Source organism: Oncorhynchus mykiss, chromosome 12 (genome assembly GCF_013265735.2).
Source record: "Oncorhynchus mykiss isolate Arlee chromosome 12, USDA_OmykA_1.1, whole genome shotgun sequence".
Lineage (NCBI taxonomy): Eukaryota > Metazoa > Chordata > Actinopteri > Salmoniformes > Salmonidae > Oncorhynchus > Oncorhynchus mykiss.
Window position 1 is genome coordinate 64,168,172 of NC_048576.1, and position 13,509 is coordinate 64,181,680.

The 13,509-nt window shown below is 41.5% G+C and overlaps 2 protein-coding genes across 3 annotated transcripts in view; one reads left to right on the forward strand and one right to left on the reverse strand.

Moving 5' to 3' along the window:
* Window positions 1-4,007, forward strand: part of baiap2l2a (BAR/IMD domain containing adaptor protein 2 like 2a) — a 29,324-nt gene extending 25,317 nt beyond the window's left edge. Inside the window, exon 15 of the mRNA XM_036938074.1 lies at window positions 3,576-4,007. The gene's annotated coding sequence lies outside the window, so the exon portion shown is untranslated. The remainder of the gene's footprint in view (window positions 1-3,575) is intronic.
* The window catches only part of LOC110538011 (parvalbumin-7), a 41,461-nt gene that overhangs the window by 1,900 nt on the left and 26,052 nt on the right, over window positions 1-13,509 (reverse strand). Inside the window, exons 1-2 of one of the 2 annotated variants that reach the window (XM_036938076.1) lie at window positions 8,120-8,240; window positions 750-818 (exon numbers count right to left, since the gene is read on the reverse strand). In XM_036938076.1, coding sequence (XP_036793971.1) covers window positions 750-810 — 61 coding nt within the window. In that variant the 5' untranslated portion in view covers window positions 811-818; window positions 8,120-8,240. Of the gene's footprint in view, window positions 1-749; window positions 819-8,119; window positions 8,241-13,509 lie in introns of those variants that run through there. The other variant, XM_036938075.1, reaches the window with a different exon arrangement.

The window sequence follows — 13,509 nt, forward strand, 5'->3', positions numbered from 1 at the left end:
GCACGCACGGATGCTTGCACACGCACACACTCACACAAAACACAAAAAACAGCATGGGTGGCTGCCTGGACACAGCACTCCAGAGGCTAAATGTTAATGCTAAACAATCATTAAGAAATTACTATTGTTACACTCAGACACACGTTGTATCATCGTGTATGTGCGTGTGTGGATTCTGTTGTGCCAGTGGTCATATCAGATCAGGTTAGAGGACTGTGCCAACACCAGGACTAGCTGGCATCTTCTGGCAGATGTGTTACACAATACCAGTTATTACACTATCATAATTATGTTAGATATGATGTGCTATTACAGTATCATAATTATGTAAAAATGTGTTGATCCCAAATGGCACCCTACTTCCTATATAGGAGGGCACTATAGGGAATAAGGTGCCATTTGGGACACGTAAAATGTGTATGTTTGACCAAGGAGCTCCTCCTGTTAACACTTTAGTATAGAGAACACATATTAGCCACTAACGTGCAATACAATAAATTAATTTGACCTTTACTAAGTATAATTAGCCATTTATTTTGCCTCTATTCAGTATTTTCTTGTTTACACATTATGGGATGGTTTCCCATACACAGATTAAGCCTAGTCCTGGACAACAACAGGAAAACTTTCAATGGAGAATCTTCATTGAGAATGCTTCTTAGTCCTGGACTAGGTTTAATGGATGTCTGGGAAACTGTTCCTAAATGTGATGTAAGAAAATAAAATGGAGTAAAAGGTGTTTTGGTCACCTGCGAATGCGTCTAGGGCTTTCTTGATATCGGCAGCGTTGAGAATACTGTTCATCGCCATCTCTGCAACTGGAACGTCAAGGGGGGGAGAAGAAGAAAAGGGGGGAACCAAGTTAAACACAAGGGTACATGAGAGCAAAGGGAACAGAGAGAGACATTCTCATATTACACTGCTGAGACTTGTGAACTAGAGCAAGAAATCAGGGCGAGAGCGAGATATTGAGAGAACAAATTAGAAAGGAGGGAGAGGAGGGAGGAGGAGAAACTGGAGGGCGGTGGAGGTGCTCAGTTCTCCATTTAGTGTGTGTGTGTGTGTGTTTTTTTTGGGAGGGGGCTGGGGTTATTATAAGAGAAAAATGGCTGGTCTCCAGGCTTCTACTCAGCAAGGTTAGTGCCATAGGATCTGTGCCTTGTGCTGTGTCGGACATACCATAGAACAAGAACAAGAGCTGTGGAGCTAGGAGGCCGTTGGACATACCGCAGAGTTGGAGCTGTGTAGAGCTATAGTGTGGGCCGGGGGCTCCTTCTGTCTCACACTTTGAAAGGCAAGCAGTGTGTCCAACTCTGTGTGCCATTGAAGTCAATTGCTTCTTACTTATAAACGTATCACCTTACCCTTCCTACCCCAGCGCCCATCTGTCTCCGAGGAGAGGAGAGCTGGGGAGTGAGTGGTGTTGACTAAGGGGTTATTGAGGAATGGATTAGTGGGTTGAGGTATGGTTGCCGTGTGGTGGCCATGCTATGATATCGTGCGAGGGCAATTTATAGTCTATTTTTGGATTCGTTTACGTCTGCAATGGCCCCCGAGGGGTGGCTCTACTCCAGGACGTCAGGACCGCAGGGCCAAGTAGGGTGCTCTAAGATATTTCCCTAAGACACAGCTGAAGCAAAGGCTCATGGGAGTGAGCAAAAAGGCCCAGCTAGACATATATAGTACAATAGAGCTCGCCAGCTTGTAGTCCTAAAAAACTGAAATGCGTTGCCTCTGGCTCGTTCAGAAATTCCTATGGGGGAAATTAATAGGGAAAGAATGGGGTTTTGGGATGAACGCCAAAAATAAGGTCTGAGGTTAACGCAGGCTTAGGAGATCTTATAAGTTTTGTTCTATAAGATAATATCAGTTAGTTAAAATGACCTTTATGAATTATGAAGCCTTTCCCTTTCAGAAAAAACACATTTCACATGTGAAATCATGTGAAACCGTGTTTTTGGAACACTTCGCATTTTATCATGTGATTTTCCACATGTGAATTCGGGTATGTGGCCATAGATTTATAGGCAAGAAAAAAAGGTCAAAGGTACACATAAGGTACCTTCGGAGATACACAGGAATTCACATGGTACTGGCAGGGCCGGCTAAATGCAGGGGCTTACCCCAACAATACATAGTATATATTATATATATAATATTCTGCAACTGCCAACCTCAGGAGGATTCAGGAGCCCACTCTCAATGAGTGTAGATAGCCTGCTGCTGCCTGGTGCCACCCTGGTAATCGTTAGATCAAGGTTGGAGATTCATGTGACTGGTCAATTGTGTGAGTCAGGGGCAGGGGCTCAAGCCCATAAGGGACCCAGTTATTATATATACATGTTTTTTTTTTTCAACCACAGGAGCCCGTCCTCAAAATACACCAGAGAGCATAATTTAGCCACAGAGGAACAATAGTTTCAAAAAAATTACAGTGGATAAAATGTTATCACAAGCACATACAGGTAACTGCCAAAATAAAGGAAACACCAACATAGTGTCTATGAAGGGTTTGGCTACGAGCTGTCGGAATAGCTTCAATGCGCCTTGGCATAAAGACTACAAGTGGACCTAAAACAAACCATGCCAGTAAAATGCACACCAGACCATAACATATCATTTGAATTCCTCGTTTACTCAAGTGTTTGCTTTATTTTGGCAGTTACTTGTTGCCTACAGTCGGAAAGGCCAACTTTTTTGTCAAGCAAGCACACCAAATATACAGCTTGTGGCACCGGGGCCAATGATTTCGTAATATGGCCCTGGGTACTGGTCAATATCTTGTGTGGATAATCTAGTATAATGGTAATTCTTTCTAGGTGCAATCGCTACTGCACTCCAAAAAATGCTGGGTTAAAAGCAACCCATAGCTGGCTAAATAGTGGACAGAACACGTGTTGGGTTATTGAGCTATGATCCAGCATGTCAGATCAGAATACAGAATACTGGAGGCATGGCTTTCAGTTCTTTTTGGCCACCTGTGAAAGTAAATGCTGTTCCGGTTAATCTGTTCTGTTGTATTGTCAACACATGTTAAAGTTGAGCACTGACACTTTTTTTTTTGTAACCAAGGGAACAACACTGTACACTAACCATAGCCTTATTTTTTTTGTATGTCTTAACACGTTCCAAGCAATAAGTATGAACCCGGTGGCACTGCAGAAACCTTGATGCACTCAACCAAGCGGTTGAACGTTTAAATCCCCCAAATATTTATGTATACTCTATGTCTAGCACTGCTAGCTTTAGGTTAATGCAACATTGGTGGTGATAATTGGGCAATTATTGACTTGATTCTGGGCAGGTTTTAGTAAAGTGCAGGAATGTATTATTGCCAATAAGTCTGTAGCCCTATCTCTTTTATGCTCACAGACCTGGTGGTGTAGCTGGACATTTCAGATGGCTACCAATGAAGAGGTTATACTGTGGTCACACTAATTGAAAACCGAATACAGCAGCATACTGTCATTGTATAGAAATAACACCTTGAAGTTGTTGTATACTTTTAGGCAAAATGCAAACATGTATTCTTGACAATATACAGTATGTATGACCAATCTCTTTTATGTCCACAGGCCCAGTGGCGCTGGAGGAACTTCAGGTACCTACCAACAAAGAAGTTGTGAGTTAAAATCACAACTGAGGTTTAGTCCCAAGTAATCCAGAGGACTATGACACAAGGTTCTTAAAAGGTTGTTGGTGATGTCCTGGGAACTAGACTACACTTGGAGGGGGCCATGACTGTTTAAACTGAATGCATGTCAATTATGCCGTTTTAAAGTCAAATATTCTCAATGACATCCGACGCCTGTGTTTTCACGTGCTCAAATGTCGTCACGTGTAGTTTCATGGTGTCACATGTTGAAATATGCCATCCCCACGTTGTCACATTTATTTCCCATGAGATCATAATTTCGCATGTCTTACCATGGTCACAGGTTTTCCCGTAAGGCTTATATGGTTTATGTTTGTTTTGATTAAATAAATGCGTCAAAATTCACAGAAAGTGAACAAAAAGTACACATTCTCCTAAGCCTGTTTACCACAGACTTTATGTTTGCAGTTTATCCAAAACCCCTCCAAACACCCCATTCATTTCCCCATAGGCTTTGGCCAATGAGCCATGGTGGAGTTAGTGCCTACAAAAAGATGCCATTACTATTGCTGTCTATGGGATCCTACAAGACCCTATTTAGTAGTTAGCCTCTTTCCACAGTTTGTCCTATGCGAATGACTCAACAGTCAGCCTCATCTTAGTGAGATATAGAGCTTTCTTCCACCCAACCCCTTTCTAACACTCCTCCATTTGGCTAACCCTTTGGCTCCAATGAAAAGTAGAAATATGAAACCCTCCTTTTTTCCTGCGTGAGAGCCGGCTGTGCCCTTCTTCTCACCCAGAGGTGAGGGAAACCCAACCGCTCCTCAGGAGAACGGACCAACTCCTAGCCTTCAGTACATCAGCAGCATGGCGTGTGTGTGTGTGTGTGCGTTTGGATGAAGGGTTCTGGGGATCAAGGGAGAATGCACTTGCGTCTCAAGAAACCCGAGCCCCTTAAATTAAGCCCCCTCGATCTCAGTTTACTATAACATGTGTAAGTTTGTACTCGGTCGTTTGTAGTGTCAGTGTGTGAGTGAGAGTGTCTATAAATGTGTGGCTTTGCTAATATGTCTGTGACGTGTGTGAACTTAGATTTGATCTTTGTGCTTGGTATAGGTTAGGTGTGCACATGGGGGGGTTATGAGTGAGTGTGTGTGTGTGTGTGTGTGTGCATGCTCCCATGGGGTGGGGATGAGTTTGTGTGTGTTATTGTACATGCATATATGTACGTCTGTGTGCTGTTGGAGAGATAATATTTTGCAACATTGTGTGTCTGGACTCATATACAGTTGAAATCAGAAGTTTTACATACACCTTAGCCAAATACATTTAAACTCAGTTTTTCACAAATCCTGACTTTTAATCCTAGTAAAAATTCCCCGTCTAAGGTCAGTTAGGATCATCACTTTATTTTAAGAATGTGAAATGTCCAAATAATAGTAGAGAGAATGATTTATTTCCGCTTTTGTTTCTTTCATCACATTCCCAGTGGGTCAGAAGTTTACATGCACTAAATTAGTATTTGGTAGCATTGCCTTTAAATTGTTTAACTTGGGTCAAACGTTTTGGGTACCCTTCCACACGCTTCCCACAATACGTTGGGTGATTTTTGGCCCATTCCTCCTGACAGGACTGTTGTAACTGAGTCAGGTTTGTAGGCCTTCTTGACGCACACGCTTTTTCAGTTATGCCCACAAATTTTCTATTGGCTTGAGGTCAGGGCTTTGTGATGGCCACTCCAGTACCTTGACTTTGTTTTCCTTAAGCCATTTTGCCAGAACTTTGGAAGTATGCTTGAGGTCATTGGAAGACCCATTTGCGACCAAGTTTAAACTTCCTGACTGATGTCTTGAGATGTTGCTTCAATATATCCACATAATTTTCCTACCTCATGATGCCATCTATTTTGTGAAGTGCACCTGCAGCAAAGCACCCCCACAACACAATGCTGCCACCCCCGTGCTTCACGGTTGGGATGGTGTTCTTCGGCTTGTAAGCCTCCCCCTTTTTCCTCCAAACATAATGATGGTCATTATGGCCAAACAGTTTTGTTTCATCAGACCAGACGCTTCTTCCCTGCTGAGTGGCCTTTCAGGTTTTACTGTGGATATAGATACTTTGTACCTGTTTCCTCCAGCATCTTCACAAGGTCCTTTGCTGTTGTTTTGGGATTGATTTGCACTTTTCGCACCAAATTATGTTCATCTTTAGGAAAAAGAACGCGTCTCCTTCCTGAGTGGTATGACGGCTCCGTGGTCCCATGGTGTTTATACTTGCGTCCTATTGTTTTTACAGATGAACGTGGTACCTACAGTCGTTTGGAAATTGATCCCAAGGATGAACCAGACTTGTGGAGGTCTACCATTTTTTTTCTGAGGTCTTGGCTGATTTCTTTAGATTTTACCATGATGTCAGGCAAAGAGGCACTGAGTTTGAAGGTAGGCCTTGAAATACATTCACAGGTACACCTCCAATTGACTCAAATTATGTCAATTATCCTATCAGAAGCCTCTAAAGCCATGACATAATTTTCTGGAATTTTCCAAGCTGTTTAAAGGCACAGTCAACTTAGTGTATGTAAACTTCTGACCCACTGGAATTGTGATATAGTGAATTATAAGTGAAATAATCTGTCTGTAAACAATCATTGGAAAAACTATAGTTTGCTAACAAGACATTTGTGGAGTTGTTGAAAAACAAGTTTTAATGACTCCAACCTAAGTGTATGTAAACTTCCGACTTCAACTGTACCTCGTAGAGCTCTTACTTACAGTTGATTTGACATGTAAATACTCACTATGTAAGTGAATCAGAATGATTTTAAACAAATTGGGGACTGTGCTTGTTTTTAGCATACTTTACAGCAGAAACATTTCATTGGAGGATTTTGTTTCAGAATAATAGCCAACTTGTAAATGAATAGCTGAAAGTGTGTCGAGAACAGGTCAACTGGGTGGCTACAATACAATGCTGTAGCTCCAATGGTAATGATGTCTTTAGTTATGGCTTTAGTAATGATGTCTTTAGTTATGGCTGCTATCTTGTGCTAAGTGTATCCAATCTAATGTTTGCTATTCACGGTCCATCAGAACAAATGCTATTGATTCAGCAAGTCATTGATTTCATTATAAAAAAAGTGGAGTCAGACTCTCGTCATGCTAACAATACCAAAACACAAAGAGCAGTGGTCCTAGTGGCACGGCCATAATAACAACACCCAGATGGATTGTGGGGGATCATCTTTGGACATAACACCAAAGTCCACTATCTTATCTCACGGCATTGGTGCTGAAAATAACTGCTGAGCTACCTACCTGCTGTACCACCACAGTACAACTAAACAATCAGACCGGGGTTAAAATACTTTCAAAAATCTGTACTTGACTAAATTTGACTGTTGCAATGGAACCAATAGAGCTGTCCGAGTGCAAACCTTGCCCATCTTGTTGTCCAGGTAGGCTGATAAAAATATTTAAAATAGTATCCAAACCCAGGTCTGGATACCAAAGTACCCACAATTCAATGACTGAGCAGCCACAACAATAGGCATTGTGTAGTAGTAGGGACTCTCCTGGCTGGCACAGAAAGGTGCCGCTACGATAATGTAATCTTGTCTAATCAACTAATCACATCGTCTCATAATTAAATGTTGGACAATGGGACAATCAATAATCTACATGCAAATTCCAAACATGTCAATAACGAAACCACGTCACGAGACATTTACATAAAACACAAACAGAATAATATAATATTATTAAATAAATAGAAATGTGTAAGTCGCTTAAGCTATCCATTAGCATTTAAATCAAAATCTGAAGTCTTGAAGTTGTACATATTTCATTATGACACACAAACAACACATTAAAAATGTCCCTAATGGCACCCTATTCCCTATATAGTGCACTACTTTTGACCAGAGCCCTATTGAGTTGTTATTTGTCTCTGTTTAATTAACAAGGGCTATAGCCACTAAAACAGTTCACTGACTCCATGAATATGCATTAACATAGAGATATGAGTATCATGCAAATGCACTAATCATACTCAACGACTCAACGTAATCACATACAGAATGATAATGAGGGAAGGTTATGGTCCCGAGAGGCGACTTAGTTCAAAAATGTAATTAATAAATACAATTTCACAGTGTCAGCAATTTGCACCATACTTAGTTAATGTCCTCTTCTACATTATTGAAAGGTTTGGTCGTTTGGTTCATATTCTTTATACAGTAGCCATTCCCATTATACAACGAATACCACAAATTGCACCTACTCATGCTATTTTCCAACACGTAACTACCTACATACTTAAACAAGAGCTTATAATAGATATTCTCTACTGTGGTGACCAATTTATGAAACCTCTTCCATGTTATTACTAGGTTTGGGGTCAATTCCATTTCAATTCAGTCAATACAGGAAGTAAACTGAAATCCCAATGTTTACTTCCTGATTTGGCTGAATTAAAATGGAATTGACCCCAATCCTGGTTGTTGACCAAAGCACGCAGCCTTACCTGAGTTAAGGTGAGGAGTAGTATGGAGGAGATGGAGAAATGGGCCAGAGAGGTAGGGTGGAGGTCTGATAAAGAGACGAGGGTCCACTCCTTTCTTTTTTTATACTCCTCCCCTCCGCCTATTTTAGGAAGGAAAGATGGAAACCCTATCGCTTCCTTTAAACCACACTTAACTAATCAAACCCCTGCTATTAATAATCACCTGCTCAGTCTCCAGCACCCATTCCACCTGACACCTTTTTCTTTACTCTCTCTCTTTCTTGCCTTCCCTCCACCCATCTGATTTTCTTACCTTATTTTCTCCCGCTCAGGGGGCTCTGTCCTTAAATCCTCCTTTGATGTCACTCTTTCTCACAAACTCTCTCTTTCTGTGTTATATCTCTCTCTTTCCTCCTCTCTCTCTCTCTCTGTCACTCTCTTCATCTCCTAAGCCCTCTGTCCGCCAACATCCCCTGTCTCTCACACTTAACCATTCTCAAAGCAGAGATAGGTAGTAGTTCTGTTACATGTATTTGAAATACGTATTTGAACTACTTCTGAGTATTTTGTACGTTGTATTACACTGGGCCGAAATACAGTCCAATGTACTTTGTAACAATATATTTTCAAAAGCTGTAATTTTCAAATGACAAAATACTTTTCTATACCATTTCTTTATAGAAGTTAAAATATTTTGTGGCCCTCTTTCACCCTACATTGTTATCAAAAGTCTGACGGCACTATGGAGTGATAAGGCTATCTGCTAAATTAACTTAATATAAATGTACAGTATATGTAAAAATGAACAATTGCAAGGCACGCTGAGTATTATTCTAATGAGCACCACCCCGAAACAAGGCCAATTACAATACCCAGTGTGCTTTGCAGTTATTAATTTTCATATATACATTTTGGTAATTTAGCAGACACTCTTATCCAGAGTGACAGTGCATTTAAGTAAGGTAGATAAACAACAACATATTACAGTCATAGCAAGTAAGACGTTTCTGTAACCATTACTGAGAATGTTGTTTCTGTTTGTCCGGTTAGTTGAAAATGTATATCTGTATTTTTTAATACAAAAGACATGTATTTCAATAAGATACAATACTTTGCAAAGGTATCTTATATTTTATTTTGATACATTGGTCTTTAGGTTATTTTGCAGTTTTGTTTTCTAATTGTAATTTCTAATTTACGCCCATCCCTATCTCAAAGTCTCTCTCATCTACCATTCTTTCTCATGGGGGATTAAAACCATTAGCCAACTTCCTTAATCCGTCCCTTTATATCCACCTTCGTTATCTTATTCCTTTCTTTGTCTGTCCCTAATGAATCTATATTTAGCAGACACAAGGCAAAGCCAAACTGGAGGTAAATCCTGAACAATCATGACTTATTTTTACGTCCATGATCATAACTGTAACTGAAATCTGATATCCGTGGGCTACCTTATGCGCTATGCTCATATGAGTTTGTCCAAAAAATGGCACCCTATTTCCTGTATACCGCTGGTAAAAATGAGACTACATGAAAAGTGCAATACTGTTGACATGTTTAAATGTGAATTCTCAGCAACAAAAGAGTGATCAAATTAAGATGTTATGTGTGTACAGTGTAGGTGTGGTCAAAAGTAATGCACTATATAGGGAACAGAGTGTCATTTGGGACACAGGCTATATTAATTTGTGGGGAGAGAATCCAAACAGGGTCTCGGCATCAATTAACCACAAAACATAGAGGCTTGGGTCACTCTGGCGCAAGCAGCACCCTGTCAGGAATCTCCAAAGCCTGTCGTATATAGATATGTATTACTGATTATAGCTGTACCAGTGGACTGCACACATCAGCTGTTTCCATGTCTGTGATATTATTGAAGTGTGTGTGTTTGGGTGGGGGGGATGGGGGGGGATTGTGTGTGTGTGTGTACAGTGTGTGTGTGTGTGTGTGTGCGCAAGCATGCATGTGTGTTTAGTCGTTGACCTTTGGAAAGGTGGGTTTTGAAGGCTAGAGATAGGGACTGTGATGTGGGCTGCAGTGCAACTCTACTGTACATAAAGAGAGCAAGAAACAGGTTTACTATTGGATGGGGGGGGGGGGGGGGGGGTGTAATGGTGGTGGTTGTGGTGGTGTGGGCCACTGAGCTCCCATGTATAAATGTACTGGGACATGGTGTGATGAGGAGGGATTTTCTGCTCTGTAGGGGACCTCAGTGACTGTTGCTATTAAACCTTCTTACCTTACCTCATTGGGACCGTTTATGGAGCAGATGCTGTACTTAAAAAAATAAAATAAAAAAAAAACGGATAAAGTTTTGTTTCTGGAATGACATGCATTTCTCAAACGAGGTTAATCACACAGTTTGATTAGACGTCGAGTCATCGTGACATATTTCCAATCAATGACTTTGATGTGGAACACCTCCCCATCTGTACTTCTCTACAATTTACCACTATCATTTACCACTCTATAATTTCTCCCTCTGTTTCTCCTGTCCCTTATTCCCTCTGGTACCACTCATGGGAACGTTATTCCCCCGTCCAATTCTAATGCGCTCAAGCACTTTAATCTTTTTTTAACTCTTTCTCTCCTCTCTTTCCCTTCAAGAGAGCATCCCTTCCGCCTTCCGTTCACTGCATGAAGAGGTATATACAGTACCCTCCTTTTAAGGAGCCCCTTTCTTCATTTCTTCCACTAAACTTGTGTGCTCTCCAACCTTCCTTAGACTAAATGTATCATCCTCCTCTCTCTGACTTTCAGGGCCATGCAGCCAAGAGGCTTGACTTAACCCCACAGTGTGCTTGTTTGTTGTCTGGGTCTCTCTCGGGGAGGGATGACAGTGGTGCTCAGTGGTGAAGCCAGGGTGGTGGCAGAAACGGACTGGCCATAGGGAAGCTCGGGAAAATAACAGAGAGGCTGGACCATCTTTAGCTCAGTGGGTCGATGATACATTTTTGGGGGGGCTAATATTGAAGGGTCTGGAAAGAAAAAATGGGTTGGTGTGGGGACCTCAAGGAAATGCCCGGCCGGTTTCTGGTCACTGACTTTCCCAAGGTGGAGGGGTGGTGCTAGGGGGAAGCGGGAAGCAGAAAGGCAGGCCGAAAGGTGGTGAGATACATAAACAGGTTGAATGGAAATCAGTGTTGACCGGGGGTTTTTCACCCCAAGGTGTCAGGGCCTGGAAGGTGGAGGGTGAAATGACATCTGTTCTCTTCCAAATCTCAACCTCTACCCCAATGCCCTAGCTGTTATTAACAGGCATGCCACCAGACACCATCAAAAACCTTTCGAGCAAAATAATATAACAAATTTTGACACGTCGTGGTTTTGTAAGGGATTTTATGGAAGGTGATATAATTATCTGCTTCTTTGATTCAAAATTACTTTTTATTTACATTTCTGTTCATTTGAAAGGTTTTTGTTGAGGTTGACTTGAAAATGGATGTATCAATAAAATGTGTTCTGACTAGCATGTTAATGAGGAAATCAAAAGTTCCTTGTTGGTTCGTTTAAAGAGTTGTTGTTTATCCCCAACAAAGCACACAATGCACATCGACGGGCTGTTGTGGAAATGTAATAAATGTGCACATATTTTTTTTTTTTAAATCTGTTTTTAGCTTTTTCATTATGGGGTATTGCGTGTAGATTGAGGAGGGGAAAAAATTATTTAAGACATTTTAGAATATGGCTTGTTATTATTTGATCTTTTTCTCTACTATTTCTCTTTTTTTCCCCTCTGTATTGCTGGGAAGGGCCCGTGAGTAAGCAGTTCACTGTTAGTCTACACCTGTCCTTTACAAAGCATGTGACAAATAACACTTGATTTGATTTCAAACTGTAATGAGTTCAGTTGTAAGTCATTTCCAGTAAAGGTCTTTTGAGTGTTTGATTTCAGTCTGTCTCGGCCAGTTTGTTGAACACACTGACATGTTCACACTTGGCCTACTCTTAAACAAAGTTGTAATATGAAACACACTTTTTCCAAACCACATATTTAGTTTTTTACATTTCTGGTGGCCTTCTCTTTAAAACACACTTCCTAGCGAGAGCCACTTCCTGTGGCTGAAGAAAGCACAAACATGTTTAGATATTTCCCCGTTTCCCTGCCTGGAATAACAAAGACAGAGTTATTCCGAGGAAGACAAAGTGAGAGAATAAAACTGAATACGTTTTAGAGGAAGCCGAATTCCAGGGAGAGAAAGAGAGGGGACTGGGACGGAGGGAAACTTTGAAAAAGTCCTAAAAAAAAGCTCAGCTAAAACAGACAAAATCTCATTCCCTTTGAAACGGACAGCTTTTTGAAGAAGCAGAAGTCAGGGCTGTGCGGCTGGTCCAGGGTGAGATGAGAGGTAAATGGGATCTCCAAATGTCATCTTTGCAGAACAGTGTGGGTCTGGATGAAAAGTTGGACGATTAATAAGGCTTGCAACAACCACAGTTTAAATAAACACGTTAGCATTTTTTTCTTTTTCTTTTATGTACATTTTGGAGTACTACCTCTTTCTTGCCACCTGGTTTATTTACTGTATCATCAGTATCCAGTGAAATACTGGTGAAGTCTGTTTCAACAAACCACTGAAAGTAATGCATTGTTTACTTGTTTAGCTGTGCTGTGCTGAGTCTTTGCCACCTGGCATTAGGTGTGGGTATGTAGGGGCATGACTGTTACCGTCTGTCTGGCCTGCTGTGGGACATCACATGACAGACCCATTACAGCCCTCCCTTCAACTATTACATTTCTCTGCTTCAGCATTTTCTCCCAGGGAGACGCAGAGCGAAAAATGACACTGACAGGGATGAAGGGAACAAGGGAACAATGGATGAAGGGAACATGAAAGGCGTAAGGAGCGAGAGAAAGACCAAGGGTAGGAAATGGAGAGGCAATGGAATGAGATACTGTCCAGAGAGAGAGAGAGAGACAGAGAGAGAGAGAACAAGATGGACAAGGACATCCATGGGTCCTGACAGAGGGAATGAGAGGAGAATGAGAGCTGGACGCCCATGGGACAGAAATTAATTAGTTATTTAATAAAGGAGCTACTGGGTCGTCCATCTGCAGGGATCCTCCCTTAGCCTTATCAAATAGGAGTCTGCATTTGAAACATGAAGACGGCTGGGCTTCTTCTCTCACTCCGCATGATCAGCCGTCCCGTTGCAATGATGTAACGCTATTTCGCGCCGCGAGCATCTTCTGATGCAAGAAAAGACAGAATGCTGCAGGGCTGAGGAATACCAAGAGACACACAGAGACAGGAAGAATGATGGGCCAGTCAGGAGGCTAGAAGAGAAGTAGTGTGCAGAAGATACAGAGGAAAGAGACAGGAAGAATGATGGGCCAGTCAGGAGGCTAGGAGAGAAGTAGTGTGCAGAAGATACAGAGGAAAGAGACAGGAAGAATGATGGGCCAGTCA